This window comes from Magnolia sinica, chromosome 8 (assembly GCF_029962835.1).
Source record: "Magnolia sinica isolate HGM2019 chromosome 8, MsV1, whole genome shotgun sequence".
Lineage (NCBI taxonomy): Eukaryota > Viridiplantae > Streptophyta > Magnoliopsida > Magnoliales > Magnoliaceae > Magnolia > Magnolia sinica.
Window position 1 is genome coordinate 1,693,477 of NC_080580.1, and position 21,110 is coordinate 1,714,586.

Consider the following 21,110-nt stretch of genomic DNA (forward strand, 5'->3'; position numbering starts at 1 on the left):
AAATAAAAAATAAAAATCACGGTGGCCCTTAGAAAGGTTTCAACGGTGGGTGTCATTATCACTGCAGCTTCTTTTAGTGTGGTCCTCTGGAGCTGTGAAACTGATTCACTTTTAGCAAAATAACTTAAAATGATCTGAGAAAAGCGATGGACGGAGTGGATAAAACACTTACATCACGTTGGGCCCCACAGAGCCCTACCCGGACGGACGTAGGACGCGATCCACGTCCGAGCATTGGATATCTAATACCTGAAAAACAGCCTTATCGTGTGAACGGGCAACCGCAATAGCAACCGCCAAACAAACACGTGAAACGATAGTGGCATCAGAGTCAAAGAAGACTCAGTTCATGGAAGAAACAAATGAATCAGGAGTGGCTTACAATCAAAGAGGAATTATATGATACACATGCCCATGCGATATGGCTGGTGGTCGGTGCTCTGTGAACCCCACCATGGTGTATATGTTTCATCCATGCCGTCTATCTATTTTTCTAGATTATTTTATTATATGAGATTAAAACTGAGGTATATCCCAATCTCAAGTGGGTCACATTACAGGAAATAGTGTTGAATGAATGACGACCATTAAAAACTTTTTGGGGCCATAAAAGTTTTGGATCAAGCTGATTTTTTTTATTTTTTTTTCCCTTCATCTAGGTCTGTATGACCTGATCAACATATTGGATGTCAAATAAACAGTACAGTGGGCCTTAGGAGGATTTTAATGGTGGATATCCAATCAATATTGTTTTCCTGTGGTGTGGTCCACCTGAGATTTATATCCCTCTCATTTTTGGGATCAAGCACTAAAATGATCTGTTAAAATAGATAAGAGGAATGGATGAAACAAATACATTATGGTGGGCCCACAGAGCACCGACCACCAGCCAACGGACTTGTGGCAGGGGAGTAGCTAATCCGTTTTCCCATTTATACTGCACACTTGTTTTTAGTTCCGACAGGTGGAGCCCATGGTTCAATAATCCTGACCTTACATTTATTTCTGTCCCACCTTGGATAAACCATGTCCAGAGAACATTCTCCTAGGACCATCTTAGTCTTTGGATCAGTTGCATTAAAGCTAGTTGACTAAGAAGAGAAATACAATGATGGTCGACATTCAACTAAAAGGTCCTTGTGGTTGGGATCTTCCAATCTTCGAAATTATTGAGGCCTGCTACGTCCACTGTGGGACCCACAAGGGAAAATGGCCTAGACTACCAAACCATGGCCCACATGTCAGAAGCTTCTGTTTAAAATGGTTAGAACTGAAAACTTGCGTGCGGCTGTAAACGCTATACAATTCTTTCAAAATTAATCAAGGGGAATTATTCTATCCGCCGCTGCATGCTTGATAGCCAGGCAGGCATTTGGAAGTCACATGCACTCAGTTTGAACCAACTAAATTGTCTGAGGCCCACCTCCATGGCTCAGTAGTAGATTGTTTCATCACTGAGATCATTGGATTGAGTGCCCATATACGTGTTGGTGTGTGAGTTATATTAAAGAAAGAAAAAGCTAAATTGTGCAACTCAATGCAGGAATTGCAACCGGACTGTTAGGGGCTTTTTGGCAAGTTGATTTGGAAAGGATTAGGTAGGATGGGATTCAAAAAACATAATTATTACCCATGGCAGGGATTGTTCCCTGTTTCCATGGGTTAAGATTAATGCCATGTTTTGTTAATAATACAGTGGTACATTAAATGGATATACCTACTATCATTTGAAACTATTGAGAATAACACACATGTGTTATATCTAAACCGTTCATTTGTTTTGTAACCTCATTTTATGGCGTGGGCCTAAAAATGAGGTGGATCCAAAACTTATGTGGCCCCAAAGAAGTTTTCAACGGAGTATTCAGTCCCCATTGCTTTCTATGGTGGGGTCCACTTGAGCTTTAGATCTACCTGATTTTTTGGCCCATGCTCTAAAATGATCTCGAAAAATGGGTGGACGGTGTGGATATAGCCCATTCCAATGTAATTCCATCACACCTAATCCTTTCCAATGCAACTGACCAAACAGGCCCTCAGTGTACTTAGTAAATTTTATTATATCAAGGTCCTTACTCTTGCTCCGGCTGCAGGCTCTTATGAGTTTCAACACCTGATCAAGGGTTCGAGTGCCGTAGGTGGTGAAATTCCACTACAGAGTGTGTGGGGGTACGTGTGCGTGGGGGCTGTCCACATTGAAGGTGGAGCACACACGTTGGTGGTTCACATGAAAGTAAGACCATACGATAGACAGGCTACATCAAAAGTGGGCTCCATATTATAGATAATTAATAATGGTGGGCCACACATGATAGATGATCCGCATTAAGATGGGCCCCACATGATGAATGGTTCTCATTAAGGTAGGCCAAACATGATGGGCGGTCCACATCAAAGGTCATCCCTGACAATGAGTGGTCCATATCCAAAGCGGGCCTGCCATGTATAAGTAACATCAAAGGTGGGGCCCACATGATGGACGATTCACATCAAAGGTGGGCTCCACATGATAGGCGGTGAATATTCAAGTTGGGCCTCAGATGATGGACAATAACATTAATGATGAACCCTACTTGATGGATGAGCAACATTAGGCTCTACATAATGAATAGTGCATATTAAAGGTTAGACCATAATGACTTATTTATGTTTAGATGTATTGAAGAAAAGAAGCTAAGAAAGAAGGAACACACTACGCATAGTTTGACGAGTCCATTGATTTGGTTGACGGGTCAAAATTTCACATAAAATTCTAAATTGCTTATTGGTTGATTTTTGTCAATTTAGACAGATTGAGAAATCTTATTAACAAGTTGAGAATTATAGAATTTTCAAGTTAAATTTTTTGATGCTTTTTTGCTGTTTTGACTGATCGATGATGGATGGATAGATGAAAAAAAATTGCATGATTTTTTGAATTTGTTTCCTAATTTGATTAGAACTATTTGATTATATTTAAAGTTTATTTGGAGTTATTTAAGAATATTAAACTTATTTTTTAATCAATCTATCAATCATTCATTCAATAAATTAATTCTTTAGAAAATTTTTTATTTCTCTCATAAATTTGAAAAAGCTTTTGTGAAATTAAGAGAGCCTTGTGAATTCAAGAAAATTATCGATCGATGAAGATGATGATCAACCTCATCACATCCTCCCCTACGTTAATGACCCACATCTAAGGTGTACCCATTTGATGAACGACCCACAATAAAAATGGGTCATACATAATAAATGATCCACATCAAATGTTGGCCTCACATGATGGTTGGCAGATGTAAAGTTTAACTTAAAAGATAATTACTTATAATGTTGAAAACTAAACACACTTTTCTACCTTTTAGTTGATAAGAATGTAAATGCTATATTAGTTGAACCAGCATAGACTAAGACAAACTACATATGGCATAAATACCGCGTCGAAAGTAATTTATGGTCCGTCCAACGTAACTTACGGTCCAACTACCCCCTCCCAAAATCTCCGGCTGCCTATAAAGTTTGATACTTAGGTAGTCAAAAGTTGCATACTTAGCCAGCTAGATTGTCCAATTCAGATTATCAACCCACTTTGGGACCCACTAGAAAAGTAGTCTAAATTACCAAACCTGGACCCAGTTGGAAACTTCTTACCCAGCTCTCGAAATCATTGTAAGGGAGTTATTAGATCCTGGGTTGATATGCAGGCAGTTGGAAGTTGTATATACTCAACGTATGCTTAACTCAGTTTGAACCAATTAAATTGTCCAAAGTAGACTGGCTTAACCATTTTAACTTCTGATATGTGGACGCTTGTTTGTTAATTCAGGATCATTGGTTTTTTTTTTTTTGTTCAACCATTTAATAAATATCAACTAATCTGATGCTCAAAGAAACAAATATGGTTAAATTTTTATTTTTTATTTTTTGGGTTCAAAATAGATATAAAGTGAACCCATAATTTGGATAATTTATTCTGAATTACTTGTAATCTATTTATATAATTTCAAAGTATTTTTCAAGTGCCTACGTATGATTCATCATACTCTGTCGGAGTATCCATGTCTTTCTCATCAAATAGTTACGAAAAGCGGATTTCCTGTGTCCCCTGCCACTGGACATCCCTGTGGCATGACAGGGCCAAGCTATGTGGGGCAAATTGTGATGTATGTGTTTTATCCACACCGTCCATCCGTTTATCCATGTGATTTTAGGCAGTATCCTATAAAAATCTAAAGTGGACCACACCACAGAAAACAGTGGGGATTGAACACCCACTAATGAAAACTTCCCAGGACTAACCGTTATGTTTTATTTACCATCCAATCCGTTCATAAGATCACATAGAGTTAGATGAAGGTAAATCACAGAGACAAGCTTGATCCAAAACTTCCGTGGCCCCAAGAAGTTTTCAATGCAATCATTTTTAATCCCACTTTTTGCTGTGGTGTGACCCACCTGAGCTTGTGATCTGCATAGTTTTTTATTTCTTTACATAAAATGATCTTTAAAAACAGATAGACGGAGCGGATGAAACAAATACATTACGGTGGGCCCCAGAGCTTGGGCCACGTCGTGCCAGAGGTATACTCTGGGGCTGGTGCCACAGGAACTCCGCTTCCAATAATTATAAGGCGTCAACAGTTTTATTTATTTATTTATCTAACGTCAACGTCGAAAAAAAATAGATAGCCTCCTTCCTTGTCTTCTCGAAGAAAGAAAAGCTTCGTTACTCGGGCAGAAAGTGATTCTTGATACACACATCAGTACTTATACACATTATGAACATAATTAATCATATTCAACCGTTCAAGTTGTGGTGCTCTGCTTAGATGTACTAGATAAAGAAAGATAAAATTTATTTATATTCTTAGCTATTAAATTTCTGAATATTTAATGGACGGATCATCATCATCTAAGACTTATCCGAACTAATGGACGGATGCGATGAAAATACCTCTAAATCAGAATACAAGGAACAAATGTTCATTAATCAAAGTCTAGGATAATTCAGTCAATCAGATTTTGAGTGAATTAAATGGCTTCGTTGGATTTGGGTCCCACAAATCGGACGGTTTAGTTGAGTTACCATTTATTTCTACCGACATAGCAACTGTAACTTCAGAAGGTACATTTTTGGAAAGCAAATTGAGTGGTGTACCATACACGCTGGAACGTTCAAAGGAGATGAAAGTTACATGGCCCTTAATAATATATTTATTATATCCATACCGTTCATCCATTTGGCAAGATCAATTTAAAGCATGAGCCCAAAAATAAATCATATCCAAAGTTCAAGTGGGCCACACCATAAATAGAAGTTGGACAATGATTCTTATTGTTAAAACAGTAGTAGTGCCCACCATATTTCTTTATTTTCCATTCAATTTGTTCATAATGTCACAAAGACCTGGATGAAGAGTAAAAACAATTATCATATTAATCCAAAACTTCTTGACCCCAAAAGAATTCCAATGGTAGATGTTCAATCTCTTACTGCGTTATGCAGTGTGGTCCATTTGATCTTTGGATCTGCTTTTTTTTTTTTTTCCACTCAAGCCTTATTATGAGCTCACAAAATGGATGGATGGTTTAGACATAACATCACAAAATGGATGGATGTTTTGGATATAACATATATGTTATGATTAGGCCATATAACTTGGCAACGTTAACACACCAGGGGTTGTGTGTTTCATTTGGTAGGGGCCACCTGAGTTTTGGATATGCTTATTTTTAAGACACCTGTCCAAAACAGATGGACGAAGTGGATTTGTCACTGACACCTCCGTGGCCAACAGCACAGCCCCGTGCAATCCGCCTTATTTTTGTTTTTGAGAAGTTATTAGGCCCCGTTTGGCCGGGCGGATTGGAACGGATTGGATAGTATTGGAAGGAATTGGAAGTTAAATCCCGTGATTGGCCGGGCATGCCAAACAGACTGGGTGAGCTGATCCCGGGGTATAGCAATCCCATGGATCTTCAGACAACCCACTGACAACACCAACATTGCCTTTAAATCCCATCCAATCCACCCTAATCCGTTCAAATATGCCTGGAAATTGTTTGGTTCGAGGGATTGGAAGGGATGGGGAGGTTTGATCCTGGGATTGGCCAAGCGTGCCAAACAGACTCGATATAGCAATATCGGGATATAGCAATCCAACGGATCTTAAGACAAACCACTGAAAACACCATCATTGCCTTGAAATCCACGCCATCCACTCTAATGCCATTCAATCCCTTCCAATCCACCCATCCAAATGGGCCCTAGATACTCTGGCAGAGTATGATACTCGATAAGTAGGTACACACCGTCCCAAATTGAACCAACTAAAAATTTGTAACCCACTGTCCATGACTCACACTCCCAAAATTATATTGGTTGAAAAATCCGAACCTTTTATTATTGGACGCTTATTTGTTGAGGTAAAACCCTTGGAATTTTTCTTCTTGACCGTACAATGAAGTCCATAATCAGATAGTTATATAGTCAAATAAGCATCATTCCATGTTTAACATACATCTATACTGGATGGATAATTTTGAACGGTCCAGTTTGAAATAATCTTATTTCAGGTAAGTAATTTCCAAGTGCCTGCCTATGATGGGTAGCCATCCGCCAGAGTATTAAAGTCTCTTTGTTTTTTTTTTTTTTTTGGCCTCAGGATTGATAACACCTTTTCTCTGGCTCGGATTGTTGCAAATGTACATGGATTTCCTGCCAGGGTATTGTTGCATGCATAGAGATACTGCATCTATATGCTAGGTAGGGCCTATCAACAGATTTGTAAGAAGTCCACTCTGTCTATCTGTTTGTAGAGCTCATTTCAGTATATGGGAAAAAAATGAGGTGGATCTGAAAGTCAAGTGAGCCACAAGAAAGGAAACAGTAAGGATTCAAGCATTCTTATGGCCACAAATATTTGAATGACCTTATAAATAGTTTGAATGACATATAAATATCAAGGTAGAGTTAAGGAAGGTTTCATTAGTAGGAATTTTTTTCCTCTAATTTTCCTATTTTGTAGCTCATTGGAGTTTTGGATCCGTCTCATTTTTAAGTGTATATCTAAAAATGAGCATGCAAAACAGATAAATGATCCCACCTAACATCCCAAGAAGCTCATGCAAAAGACTTTGAATAGAAAATCCACGGCGGTGGCAAATTCATCCCCCTTTCCAAGGATGTCACAGGATTGCATGAAATGACAAAAACATCCTTGCTAATATTTAATTTTACCAGTGTGTTATGGGTAAAATTGGTAAAATTGGCCCGACAAATTAACTGAAATAAGATGAAAGCAACACAAGGCTAATGGCATGGATGAGAGACCGTTAATGAACCCCACGACCAATCCAAGTATTAACCATAGGCGATAATTTTGGTCATCTCGCTGACATCACATTGTCTCAACCAAAGGGCAACTAATGAAGTCGACCTCGAAAACGGCCACCAAGGGTCTAGACCTTAGGAGTATAACTCCCTAATTACCTAATTATACTCATTGAAATTGCACTGATGACAATTTTATTATTTACTATCAAAATTTATAAGCATAATTAATTGGATAGTTTAAAATATTATTTACTTAAAAACTTAATTATACTTTTTATACCTAACCCTATTAGATTTGACTAATATTTATCTGAAAACTTAATTATACTTTTTATACCAACCCTATTAGATTTGACTAATATTTATCTGAAAACTTAATTATACTTTTTACACCTAACCCTATAAGATTTGACTACCCATGTGTGTGCGAGTGTGATTATGTGTGTTAAAAAATAATATAAAAAAAAATCTCGCCACATCATGTCAGAATCTCATAGAATCCCTCCCTATCTCTAAATATTACAAGGTTGATTAACTGAAGATCGGGTTAGGACAACTCTATAGATCACACTTTGATGTATTTTTTATTTTTATTTTTTCAATACACATTTTTCATTTGCTTACCACATATCATTTTAGGACGCGGGCCCAAAAATGAGTCAATCGAAAGCTCTGCTTATCATATATCATTTTAGGACACGGGCCCAAAAATGAGTTAATCGAAAGCACAAGTAGACCATGCTATACGAAATAAGATATAATGGAGGTTGACATCTATAATTGAAACCTTCCCCATGGCCCATCATGATGTTTATTTTCCATCCAATATGTTCATCATGTTATGGAAACTGGATGAAGGTAAAATACAAATATCATGAGGTTTTTTACAGATCAAACTCTTGGGATTGAAACTAAGGCCCCTCATCCACGGAGAGACGACCAAATAAAGGGATGCATTGCCAAAGGAGTACCAAAGATATTTGGTTAGTGCTAACCAAAAGAATTGAGCTCCTGACACGAGGAAGGAGGGCAACCATTCGGGAAAGGGGCTGGGAAGGTAGAGGGTAAGTGCATTGAGAAGCAGCAGCAGCAGTCCCAAATGTAAGGGAAAGAGTTCCATCAGTCATACTTCCAATTTCAAAAGCCGTTTCTGGTAGGACTGTATCAAGAAAGAGGAAGCAAGGCACTGTCAGTTAAAGATGAGAGTGGATGCTTAAGTGAGTTGAGAGTTGAACTAAACGTTGAGATCCAAAACTTCTATAATCTATTTTTTTTTTTTAACGGTGGTCATTCAATCGCCATTGTTTTTTCTATACCGTGATCCACTTGAGCTTTCTGCCTTACTTTTTGACTTGTGCCCTAAATAATCCAGTAAAACACATGGAAGTGGATAAAATACTTGCATCACTGTTGCCCCATAGAGTAGGGTCATCTCCTGGCAATCCACATCCTTAAAAATCAATCTAATCTAATCATCAGGTGGGCCATGCCTATGCAAAAGCGTTCAAATGTATGTTGTGAGCCAACCGATAGTTGGATTGACCTGCAAGGTTTAGGGCCTATTTGGCCAGCTGTATTAGGTGGGATTAAGGTGAATGGAATTACAAAAGTTACAACAAATGCATATGTAAGGTATTATCTTAGGATTGAATTTATTCCATGTTTTCTAATACTATGTTTGAGATGTATGCATTAAAAAATAAATCATAGAATATACTTTCAAATTGCATTTGGATTGAACATGGATGCAACCAAAATCCATTATTAGTGGGATTAGTAATCTCATCTCACACTTTCCAACACAAGACTCATTTTCCAAAGCTTATAAAGTTAATTTTAATCCCATCTCACTCCTTCCAAACATGCAATCCCAAATTTCAAAGTATGCTTAGTAATACAATCCCATTTAATACAACTTAATACCACTGTCCAAACATGCCTTTGGCATTTTCACCCAAGCCTGGCCAAATGAACAGGTGAGATGACATGCAAGCAGCATGGTAAGCTCTACATCCACAGCTAGTAACCAGATAAGGGTAAAATGGTAAATTTATCAAATATAATCATGCTGACGACTGTGTGAGGGAATATTCTACGATTCTGTAAAAAGAGGTATCTATCTGTAATAATCCAAACTAGAGGGGATTGTTTTACAATTTTCAGTAACCATGAAGGACGTATTTATAAGTATCTTTTTTTCTTTGATTTTTGAGGTATTTTGACTTTTCTCTTTCACGCGCTGCAGCGGAAAGAAAACAGGAGCCAAAAGGAGACCTACTGAAAGACAGCTACTAAAAGAAAAACGAACAAACAAAAATAATAAGAAAAACAGCTGCCCAGGGCTTTTTCTTTATTTCTAGTTGTTTTTTCCAAACGCGAGCGGACTGTTTCTACACTCGTTTTTTAGGTTCTCCGTATTTACACTTTTGCCACTCTCCCTATAAATCAAACCCCATCTTTTATCATATTTTCTCATTTTGGAAATTCTCAACGTATCTTCGAATTCGGGTTTTTGATCGGACTCCTGAGGTTTTCTCTTCCCCGACGTCTAGCTATGGTAATTTCTGCTGCTATTTTCTGCTATGGCTTTCTATTTTGAGGTGAAATGCGATTCCGGAGATGTTCTTTTCAGGATTTTGTTATTCTTGGAGTAGAAAATATTTGGTTTCTGTATGGAATTCTTCTATTTTCTGCTAATTTTGCATTTCGATATCAAGAAATCGTTATTCCCAAAGGAAATTTGAATCCTGAGGTGTTGTTATTATTATTATTATTATTATTATTATTATTATTATTTGATGCATTTGGATGTAGTATTGAACTGAATTACTATTTTTGATCGGTGAGGATGACGATCCGAATAGCAAAACCTCGACATGAACTTGAGGTCTACTTCCTGTAGATATAGAGAGAGGAGGTCCCGTTCAAATGCAACCAGCGGGACAGCTGCGTTATAGTCCAACTTGATCATAATTTCCAATGGGTCATGTTTGTATGGCATTCAACCGTGTGGAAGGTTTACCATGTCATGAAGATTGCCAAGCACAAAAACCAGGACAATCACTTGTCAGGTGGGCTACACGTGTACTTTGAATCAGATCAATGGCTGTCCATGGTTTTCTACAGCGTGACCCACTTGATGAGTGGATTGGATTGAATTTTGCAACGGGCGTTCTTCGTTGTAGTCCAACCTTTTGGACAAGCTGGACATTGTACATTCTTGAGACACTGTAACCCATGTGGTAGTTGGATCGTAACTTATCATCCAACTAATTACTCGTAAGACCTCCTGATACACATGCGCGCATGCCCATATGTATTCCAGTATTTGAAGCTTTTAGAGTTCTTCAGTGTTGAGTAAAAGGCTATTACTGAGGAGTTTGGAAGGGGCTTTTCTTTTTAAGAAATCATTCGATGAATCAAATTCTTCACATATAGAGGACACTTTATGCCCATCAATTTAGTTTGATTTTCGAGCTCTGCTTAGCCCACATGCACCTTTATCGTTAGTGACACATGCCAACCTGGTATTTCTGGGTCACATTTTATCCGTGCATCAGGTGGGAAGCCCTGTGTTGGTGACCCGGCTGAAAAATAAGGCCAGGCAAATCATCAGCTGTGTTCCACATGATGGTTAAAAAAAAGAGGATGGTTATAAAACCCAAGCAGCATATGCCGGATTAGGGACCTGAGAGATCACAGACTTGCCATCATCTGAGACAACTTGCTCGTCAAAATAGGGAGGAGGAGCTGGGAGAGATCCATCAAAACCCGTTTTGCCCAGTGGTCCATATTCTATGTATATGTGCCACACCTCTGATGAGTTCAGTGACCTGATGTTAATTCATGGTTTGGATGTCTATGTATCAAGCCGGCATGTGTAGCCATGTGTGGCGGTGCATGGGGACTTAATGGAACTCTTGATATTCAAGTAGTGAATTGCTGCTATCTTTTGGCAGATTGGATGTTGAAGGTTCAGCCAAAAGGAAACAATTGCTAGGGTCTGAGTAGGTGACGAACAGATACAGGTAGCAATGAGCTTTTGCTGTTTTGGGAAAGGGAGGAGTGCCAATGCTCGGGACGAAGCGGAAGGTAGTGGCTCCTTCTCATCAGCCTTCTGGTTCTTTAACTTTTTAATTGATGATGGAAAATGTTAATTGATGAAATAAGAGATGTGATCCCATTAAAAAAGAGGATGTGATGTCAAGTCTCCAGTCGTCATAGAGACCATGATTGGCTAAACTTTTGGCAAGTGTATCCATAGCCTTTGGAAGACTATGGGAGCCTAAAAAGGGCTATGCCATGTCAAAAGTGTCATCTGCAAGCAGGCATGTGCCTTTTCATTTTTTTTTTTTTAGTAACAATATAAATTATGAAAAATCATCACCTTCTTTCCAGTATAAAGTCCATCTGGTAAAAGTTGGTTTCATTTTCCTCATGCCTCTATGGAAAGTTCATTACACCAACAACTTTAACAGCCTGGACTTCACTTCTTTAGCATCTTTAAAATCTGCCAGCCGTGAGAATGCATTCATTCTCCCATCAATCTTTTCTAAGAGCATCTTCTATCCTAGAGGGGACTGGAGTAAGGCAGACCACCATCAAATTTAAAATTCCAACATTCAGTTGGAGGTTTCATCCACGTTGTCACCATCTTCTCCTTACTGTCACTGTCAACAACCACATTCACATTTCTCATCAAGTAAGATCTCAAACCATCTAAATTTCTTTCTTGATTAAGGCCCATTTAGTAAAAGAAGTTATGTGATTTATATTATATTCTCATTTGATGCTACCTCTTCTTTGAAATTCCCCTTAATTTTACTTTATGTAATCCCCACATGCTTGCATACAGAGGCATTTCCAACATTATTTGACCCCTAACTCCATTGGGACCTGCCTTCCAATTTCCTTCCCATCCTGGCACTTCTTTCGGCGAACCCAAAGTTCTGAACAATTTGGGAGAGAGAGAGCCGGGGGGAGGGAGGGAGACATTGCCACCTTACAGAGAACTAACTCAATAATCCCCACATTATTGCATGAGGCATCTACTGCATCAGTGACCCTTAAAAGGGACCTGCCCTCCAACTTGCTACCAGTCCTGACTTGGAGAACCAACAAAATTTTGGGGAGATTTTAGGGGAGAAGAGGAGAAGGAATTCCATTTTTCACAACTTACAGCAAACTACTCAGTAATTCCCTCATTGTCATATACAAGGGCACCTACAACATTTTCCGACCCCCTAACTACGTAGGGATATGCACTCCAACTTCCTACCGTACCTGCCAATATCTTTTAGAGAACCAGCAAAATTCTGAAAATATTTTAAAATATATTTCCATGCATCCCACCTTGTATTTAACTAATTGATGATCCGCTGCTTACCTGCTGCATGGAGCAAGTATTTACAAACCTTTGTTTCATATATTGAAGATGATCAAGTATTCGTATATTGTTAACTTTGAGGTCAAACTAAAGCTTCACCCCTATGTGGTATCGATATGCTTCAACAACAACAAGTCTGCTGATGCCTTTTGAAATTTGAAAATTCTCCACTATCCCATGGGTACGATATGCATATATTTTAGGAGAACTCTTACAGTCAACATGTAGTACCAAACGAGGGGATGAAACCCATGTCAAGATGTTTAGGTAACATAGGTTCTTTCAAAATTCATAACAGAAAGGATTGATAGCATCACTAAACCACGTGGCATATGGAAGCAAACTTTATAGATTCATATGGCGAGTGTTTTTCAGGCATAATGGTTTATCTTGGTTTCTTCTTTTTTGTCCTCTTTTTTGGAACTTGCACTTTTTAGCACTGACATGCTTACCTGTTGTTCCATCTGCCTGTCGGTGGTTAGATATCTCCGCTGCCAACAATGTGAGGCTTTTTTCCTACAATGAGTTAAGATCTGCAACAAGAAACTTTGGTGCAATGAACAAAGTAGGTGGCGGCGGCTTTGGAGTAGTCTATAAAGTAAGATTTGTAGGCTTACGTTTTACCATCTCGTATTATCTTACTCACCTATGCTACCACATTCACCCTTCAGAAAATTGGGCATCACTTGCACATATGCCATTTCACTTACATATATGCCTTAGTTTGATGGATCTCAGTCTACATAGAAAAGCCTAGGATGAAAATGCATCACTTCAACATGTTTGATTTGGATGTCTGGCCGCATTTGTTTCTAAAGTCCATTGTTGCTCTTGGCTGCAGGGGATCTTAAGGGATGAAACACAAGTTGCTGTTAAATCACTTTCTGCTGAATCAAGTCAAGGAGTGCGCGAGTTTTTGACTGAGCTTGATATGATATCAAATATTAGACACCCAAACCTTGTTCAACTGCTTGGCTGCTGTATCGAGGGCAGCAGTCGGATGTTAGTCTATGAATATCTGGAAAACAACAGTCTTGCAAATGCATTACTTGGTAATGATTTTGAATATTGGTGGCTTCATTTGAATATCATTGTTTTGGCACTTCTATGTCAATTAGGTTGAATTATTGTGAAATGCATGTTAATGAGAGGAGCAGTATATTCTGTCTGCTCAGCAGTGGTGCTTTGTGGAGCTTGGTTATTGAGCTCTGGGGCCTGGTCTTTTTTACACCTGTCTGGTTATTCTGACTGGGTTGTGTTGGTTTGCAATCTAATATAATACATTCTGATGAGAGTGTTACACGGGACCCGACCACGTTTCTTTGTCATTTCAGGTCCAAAGAGTAGACGAATTGCTCTTGATTGGCCTAGAAGAGCAGGGATCTGCATGGGTACAGCTCGTGGTCTGGAATTTCTTCACGAGGAAGCTGAGCCACATATTGTACATCGAGACATCAAGGCTAGCAACGTTCTTCTCGACAAAGACCTTGTCCCTAAAATTGGGGATTTTGGGCTGGCAAAACTTTTTCCAGATAATGTCACTCACATAAGTACAAGAGTGGCGGGAACAATGTAAGCATACCTGTTTGACCTTCTCATATTCTGGCCCATATAAGTAATTTCACTGGTTAATGAAAACTTGAATCAGCCATGAGATATTACGTATTTTATTGCATTTCATATGAAGGTCATGTTAAATAGGACATCTGTAAAACTGAAACTACAGCTAAACCTTTATTAGCTAAAACCATTGGGTCCGTCGGACCCATGTAATGATGAAGCTTCTTCTCAAGAGACACTAGTGTGTAGCATGTACTGATTCAGATATTAGGAAAAGAAAACATTGTCTTTATTCATGTTTTTTGGTATTATTTATACAATATTTGTAAACTACAACTTCAATGTTCACAGTGGCCGCTGAGAATTATGCACTCGGCATTAAAAGATGGGAGGAATTATACAATGCTTAGGCTAAATATTTGCGCAGTAAATTACCATTTCAGCCTTAAATTTGTACATCTGGGGCCCATTGTTTAGCCATCCAAATCATTGACATGATGGGATCCTCTGTGAATCCCAGATGGAAAAATCCTTGAGATGCCTAACAAATAGATGGTTAAGAAATAAAATACAGCAACAGTTCACAATCAGCTGAAAATGGAAAACATTCTATAGCTAGGATATTTCAATCTTGGACATTTTTCGTGCATACGCCATCCAGAGTGAGGCTCATCACATCAATACTTTAGATTGTTGAACCATGGGCCCCCTTGTGCAAACAGAAAACCTGAATGGACTTTACAAACTCTTAGCACGAGCATTGTAAAATACCTCAAAAGATGGTTACTGGGAATCTAGCAGACGTTTCAAGGTGTTCATTTTCAAATGACACCCATCATTATTGGGTGGTGGGAGATATGTGCATGCCCACTCTTGTTGCTCACTGTGTGCACACAATCTTTTCCCTTGCGAAGTTCTATAGTATTGTTCTAAATAAATTATAAGCATTTTTCTGTGTTTTATACTGGCATGATCTAACACAGCTAATAATATCTATAGATATTAATTGTGATGACATGTAAGTGTGTTCTGTTTCCCATTGTCATTTCTAACACAATCTCTTCTACATGTCTATGCTACATCATTCTTTAAGATGTTATCTATTAGATTTTTTATTTTTTATTTTTTATTAAAAATTTGTCATGTAGGAGGTCACTAATCAATGTATAAATATAGTGTTTAAGAAGCCTACCGCATTGATGAGTTATTTTGAAAGGTTTAGGCTTTTGGTTGGTTTGCTTGCTAACAATGCATAACCATTTAGTGGAAAACTGCATGTTGTGTGAGCTTAAAGCATTGAACGCTTTTCTTACATTTCAATCCTTAGTAGTCCATTTTATAAAGCTTGGACCTATGCAATTGCTAGCAAAATAACCAGAACCTACTGAAGTATTGTTGTCCGCTAATCTCATGATTGCATCACCAGATTGGCTTCGATCCATTTAGCTCATGAATGTTTTACCATATGAGTTTCCTGGGGCATGATTTTTAATCCCTGAAAGAGGATACTTGTATGCTTATACCACATGATGAGGCATTTGAAGAACTTATGAAATGCTTTAGAATGTCATGTGCCATGCTCTGCATCTCCTCCTGATTTCTAGTTTGTCTTAATTGCGTATGCAGGGGATATTTGGCACCAGAGTATGCCCAGTTTGGACAGTTAACAAAAAAGGCTGATATCTATAGTTTTGGGGTGCTTGTACTTGAAATAATCAGTGGCAGAAGTAGCACTAAGGCAGCATGGGGAGAAGATCTGATGGTTCTTCTGGAATGGGTAATTGTTTGCTTTAGCCAGCGTAGTTCTCTTTTTCTTTTGAAAATGACCCAAAAACTTCGCAATAATATCTATCTTGATGTGTTCCACCACAATTCATCCTTGATAGAAGTAAACCGGTGCTTACTCTGATCCGTACACCTCCATGAAGTGCCAATCAAATCCTCACACTATAACATGCATGGAACAGGTCTATTGTAGTCAAGTCAATTGATCTTGTATGCCATCATGTTGATTGGCCATAGCCCCAAAATCAAGACAGTCAGACTGTGGTATCTACCCAATCAGTGTGCTGTGAATGGGTGGTTTAATGCAAAATTGAGCAAAACCTGACCAATGCTCAAAGTTTAACAGGAAACTTCACAATGATTGAGTGTTTTATCTCATCCAGTTACCACGGTTACTCGATGATGGCCGATCCACACAACAGCTCACAGACCAACAGTTTTGAATGCTGCACACATTTGCCATGTGTCTGTGGGGGCCCGAACTCGTGGAACTTGCCCAAAGTCCACAGTACAAATGCATTCTCAAACCAATAATCATCGGTGTTTCTCCTCTTGGTTTTAACCTTACACTCTAACCATGACCAAAATCAACCCCTCGTGGTTGTTCACAAAAATGCAGTAGAGGATGAACTCATTTTGTTTGTGCTGATTGATTTCCTGTACAATGTATGCAGACATGGAAAATGCGAGAAGAAGAAAGACTGTTAGATATTTTGGATCCGGAACTAGAGGAGTACCCAGAGGAGGAAGTATTGCGCTTCATCAAGGTGGCCCTCTTTTGTACCCAAGCAGCGGCGCAACAAAGACCATCAATGAAGCAGGTAGTGGAAATGCTCTCAAATAAGATTACCTTCAACGAGAAAATGCTAACCAAGCCAGGCATCCTCAGGAACCCGGACCACTCTTCCAAAGACACAGGTAGTAGTTCTAATAGCTCACAGGGACACAAAGGCAAAAGATCGACGACAAACACATACCCAAACATTACTTCAAGCAATATAAGCAGCTCCCCTCTAAGCATGACAGATGTGGAGCCCAGGTGAGACGCTGGGATATTCACAGCAGCCCTTGTTATATTTTTTCAATAGAGATATAGTTAAGGCGCGTCGATGTTTTCTCTGGCGGGGCATGAACATGCACCATGGCTGCTTTTCATGTAACAGTGTTTTTCAATTGTTTGTAGTTGGATTTTGTTAGGGAATGAAAAGGAAAGAAATAAAGAATCTGTATACACTGATTGTATTTATTAATTACATATTCTTTTAGAAGAGTGGAAGGGCGGTTCTGTTCATCTCTGTGTCAGGTTCATGTTGTAGGAAACAAGCATGCTGATATGTTGGCAATTTTTTGTGTTACTTGCAACAGCTTCATGACATGGAACATGTCTGTATTTCTTTTCTAATTTTTTTATTTTTTTATTTTTTATTTTTAATGATATGTGCATTAAAACAGGAAGGAGCACATCACTGATTCTGTTGCAAAAGATTTATTTTCTCCAAAATGTTCATCTGAATCAAACGAATTCATTGAGTAGCAAGATAGCATTGAGGTTTTGCTAGAATTCATTCCAACATATTGTCATCAGACAGTTTGGGACGTTGGCCTTTGGATCGGGTGTTATCTTTCAATGATATAAACCGTTTACGTGATGGGACTCACATTGGATGGGGAATGGCTAAAAAAAAATAAAATAATAAATTAATAAATTAAAAGAAGCTCTCTTATTGGAATTATTTCAATAGTTGATCATTCGACTCTTTTACTTGGAAATGTATGGTCGTCTCAACCTTTGAACGATCAATCAGTTGAATGTTTTGATAAGAGATATCTTTTAATGCATGGTGAGGTCCACCGTATAAACTGTTTGTGTCACTGAAAAGGGCGGCGACTATGAGACTCATTTGTGGATTTACTACCACCATTTTCAGCATGACCCTAGTGGTTGCGAGTAGCTTGGGCAGGCGCATAAATGACAATGTTGTTATAGAGCGTGTTTTGAATATGAAGTGGGCTAAAGAATGCTTGAGAGTAGCATTCGAAGTATCGGTGTCACTACAAGTTTCACTGGCCAGGTATACAGAAGCAATATTGATATCGATGATAACCAGAAATATGGAGAAACATGGAAAAAGTGGTGGAATTTTCAACGAAACTTAACGAGATGTTAAAATGTACATTTTTGAATATTTAGAAAAAAAATGCAAAAAAAATGTATATTTAATAAGTTTCAATTTAATGGGGCCTATTTAACCATTCAACCTTCTATCCAAACATCCATTGATATTACAAAATATTAACAACATATGATATTTCAACAAAAAATCATCAAGAATTGGAAAGGAAACGAAAGATCGTAGTTGTGCGTGTTGCGATATCAATAATATCGAGATATTATTAATATTATTAATGACAAATTGAACACTATATACAACCACGTGGCGTTGAAAAAAAATTGAAATAATTTTTTTTTTTTAATAAACAAAATTTTGATGATATCAATACATTGGTGATATTATTGAAATATCATCGATACATTTATGATATAAGCATTAACTAAAATTCATATAGTTGAAAATATTGGCGATACATTTATGATATTGATGCACTGGCAATACAAGCGACACCTAGAATTTACATAGTTGAAAATATTGGCTATACATTGGTGATATTAATGCACTGGCAATACAAGCGACACCCAGAATTTACGTAGTTGAAAATATTGGCGATTACATTAGTGATATTGATATGTTGTCGTTGCTTAGAGATGCATTGCTAATATTTGAAATTTCTAATACCACTAGCGTTATTGGTATCGCTACCAGTGTTATTGGTATCGTTTAGGTAGAGATACAGATAATATCGGAGATAATTCAAACACTGCCTGAGAGTGAGGAGGCAACAAACCTTGACAATTCGAGGCCTTCGACAGTGGGAGCCTTAAGTTGGAAGATGTTCTGACAAACTGACGAGTTGGGCTGAGGTAGGATTCAGCAATGTTTTGCATCTGTTCCAAGGCTCTGAAAGAGCAATACCATTGTTGCAGTGGAAGCGGAGCGGCTCATGAAAGATGAGGACGGAGCTCACCAGACCTATTCTTCCTTCTCGGATGAGTCTTGCTTCTGCGGAGGCTTCTGTTTCCACTGGTGGAAGTGGTTGGTTCTCCTTGGTGATAGGTGACGATTAGGCCATTCTTCTCTCCAAACAGCAGCTCATGAGCTCTGCATTTTCAAAATGCCTTTAACTACCTGATACTATATCCAGCTGTCGTCGCTTGGCTGTGATGTTCACACGAGAAGAACTTTGATACTCTGGCGGAGTGTGATTGGCTGATACGCAGCAGACACTTAAGAAGATTAAGAAGTGAGGAATGCTCCAGTGTTTTCAGAGCACTATGAATTATAGTTCTCCTAGTTGAAATTGGTCAATTAATTTAATCCATTGATCTTGAATGTTCTTTGGGACCAAATCACATTACATGCCTGCCATGCAAACATCAAACCAACCTGGCAAACATGGACGGTCAAGATTGTTTATACAAAATAGGCACCACCAACAATGTGGCAATTGTAGCCATCAAGCAAACTCAAAGCCAAGTGGGCCATGCAAGAAGCAACAATGGAGATGACACTCACTACTGAAACTTTTTTGGAGCCAGCCAATTTTTATATCAGACCATGGTTGTGTTTTCCCTTCAGCACACGTTTTGGATGGGTTAGATGGCATGTAAAGATCAAGATCAGGCTCACAAAGGTTTCAATGGTGGGCTATCCATCCCCATTGTTTCATGTGATGCTGCCCGCTTGAGTTGAGTTAGGCTGTGATTATGGGTTCATCATGATGTATGTATGATATATCCATACGGTTCATTTGTTTTTTTCAAATCATTTTCAGGTATGGGCCAAAAATGAAACATAACCAAATTTCAGGTGTAACACATTACAAAAAAACAGTGCTGATTGGCCATTAAAAAAATTCCTTGTAAGCCATAAAAGTTTTGGGCTTTGACACTTACATGGCAAATAAATAATGATTTTATTATTATTATTTTTTTAATGGTGGACGTTCAATCACCAATGTTTCTGCGTGGTGTAATCCGCATTAGATATGAATCTACTTTATTTTTGGCCCTGAAATGATATGGGAAAAAAGAATGGATGGTGGGGATATACAACACATGCATCAAAATGGGCCCACAGTGCCGTGTAACACCAGAATGGTTATTTCCTTGACCATGGGGCCACCTTGATGCAGTTTTTATATATCAGGTTGTCCATCAGTTTTTCCGGATCATTTTAGGGCATTATACCAAAAACTTAAGAAGATACCACATCAAAGGAAACAGCTGTGATTTACCATTTAAAAATATTTGGTGAGCTAAAAGCGTTTTGGATCAAGTTAAAATTTGTGTTTTCCCTTCTGTATGTGTGACTTTATAAATAGGTTGGATTTATAAATAAACATCGCAGTGGACTTATGAAGTTTTTAATGGTGGAAATTCATTAACTATTTTTTTCTTATAATGTGGTCCACTTGAAATTAAATCGACTTAATTTTTTTCACCATATCATATAATGACCTTTAAAAACTTATGGACGGTGTGGATATTCATAAAATACATCAATGTGGGTCCCACGCTCAGTGAAGCACCCATTATAGTGTTACCCGGGTAACACCTGACGCCGTGAATAGGACGCTTGATAGGTGCCTTTACACAGTATACTTGGGTTCTCAGTTTTGGTCAATAGGATACGTTGATCAGTAATCAAGACCGTTAGTGTATTACTTTCCACCTTGATGGACCATGTGTTAAAAATATCACAAATTGAACAATTATAGCCATCGATCGTGGCCCTTCACTCAGTTGAATGTGGACCGTTGATAATTTTCTCATCTTAACGAGATAGGCCATAGATAGATCGGCCAAGATTCATCTACAAGATTTTTTTAGGGGGTCCAGGTTGAGGTGACAAATCAATAGCGTTTAGCATCGAACACTGAACAAACGCACGGCAGAGACAGGGCCCACGTGTCCAAATAGAAAACCCGAGTAGACTGTGGAAATCC

At 38.4% G+C, this 21,110-nt stretch overlaps 1 protein-coding gene across 3 annotated transcripts; it reads left to right on the plus strand.

Annotated features, from left to right (window-relative positions):
• The first annotated feature begins 9,611 nt into the window (after nucleotides 1-9,611).
• LOC131252560 (cold-responsive protein kinase 1-like) lies at nucleotides 9,612-17,337 on the plus strand. 3 transcript variants are annotated; one of them, XM_058253170.1, is made up of 8 exons: nucleotides 9,612-9,872; nucleotides 11,275-11,407; nucleotides 13,184-13,299; nucleotides 13,543-13,753; nucleotides 14,036-14,273; nucleotides 15,888-16,038; nucleotides 16,721-16,867; nucleotides 16,936-17,337. In XM_058253170.1, the coding sequence occupies exons 2-8, from the start codon at nucleotides 11,350-11,352 to the stop codon at nucleotides 16,966-16,968; spliced, it is 954 nt and encodes a 317-aa protein (XP_058109153.1). In that variant the 5' UTR covers nucleotides 9,612-9,872; nucleotides 11,275-11,349; the 3' UTR covers nucleotides 16,969-17,337. The 3 variants fall into 3 exon arrangements, with proteins under 3 accessions (XP_058109153.1, XP_058109151.1, XP_058109152.1); XM_058253168.1 differs by having other exon boundaries at nucleotides 9,615-9,872; nucleotides 16,721-17,337; XM_058253169.1 differs by having other exon boundaries at nucleotides 9,615-9,872; nucleotides 13,543-13,609; nucleotides 16,721-17,337.
• The last annotated feature ends 3,773 nt before the right edge of the window (nucleotides 17,338-21,110 follow it).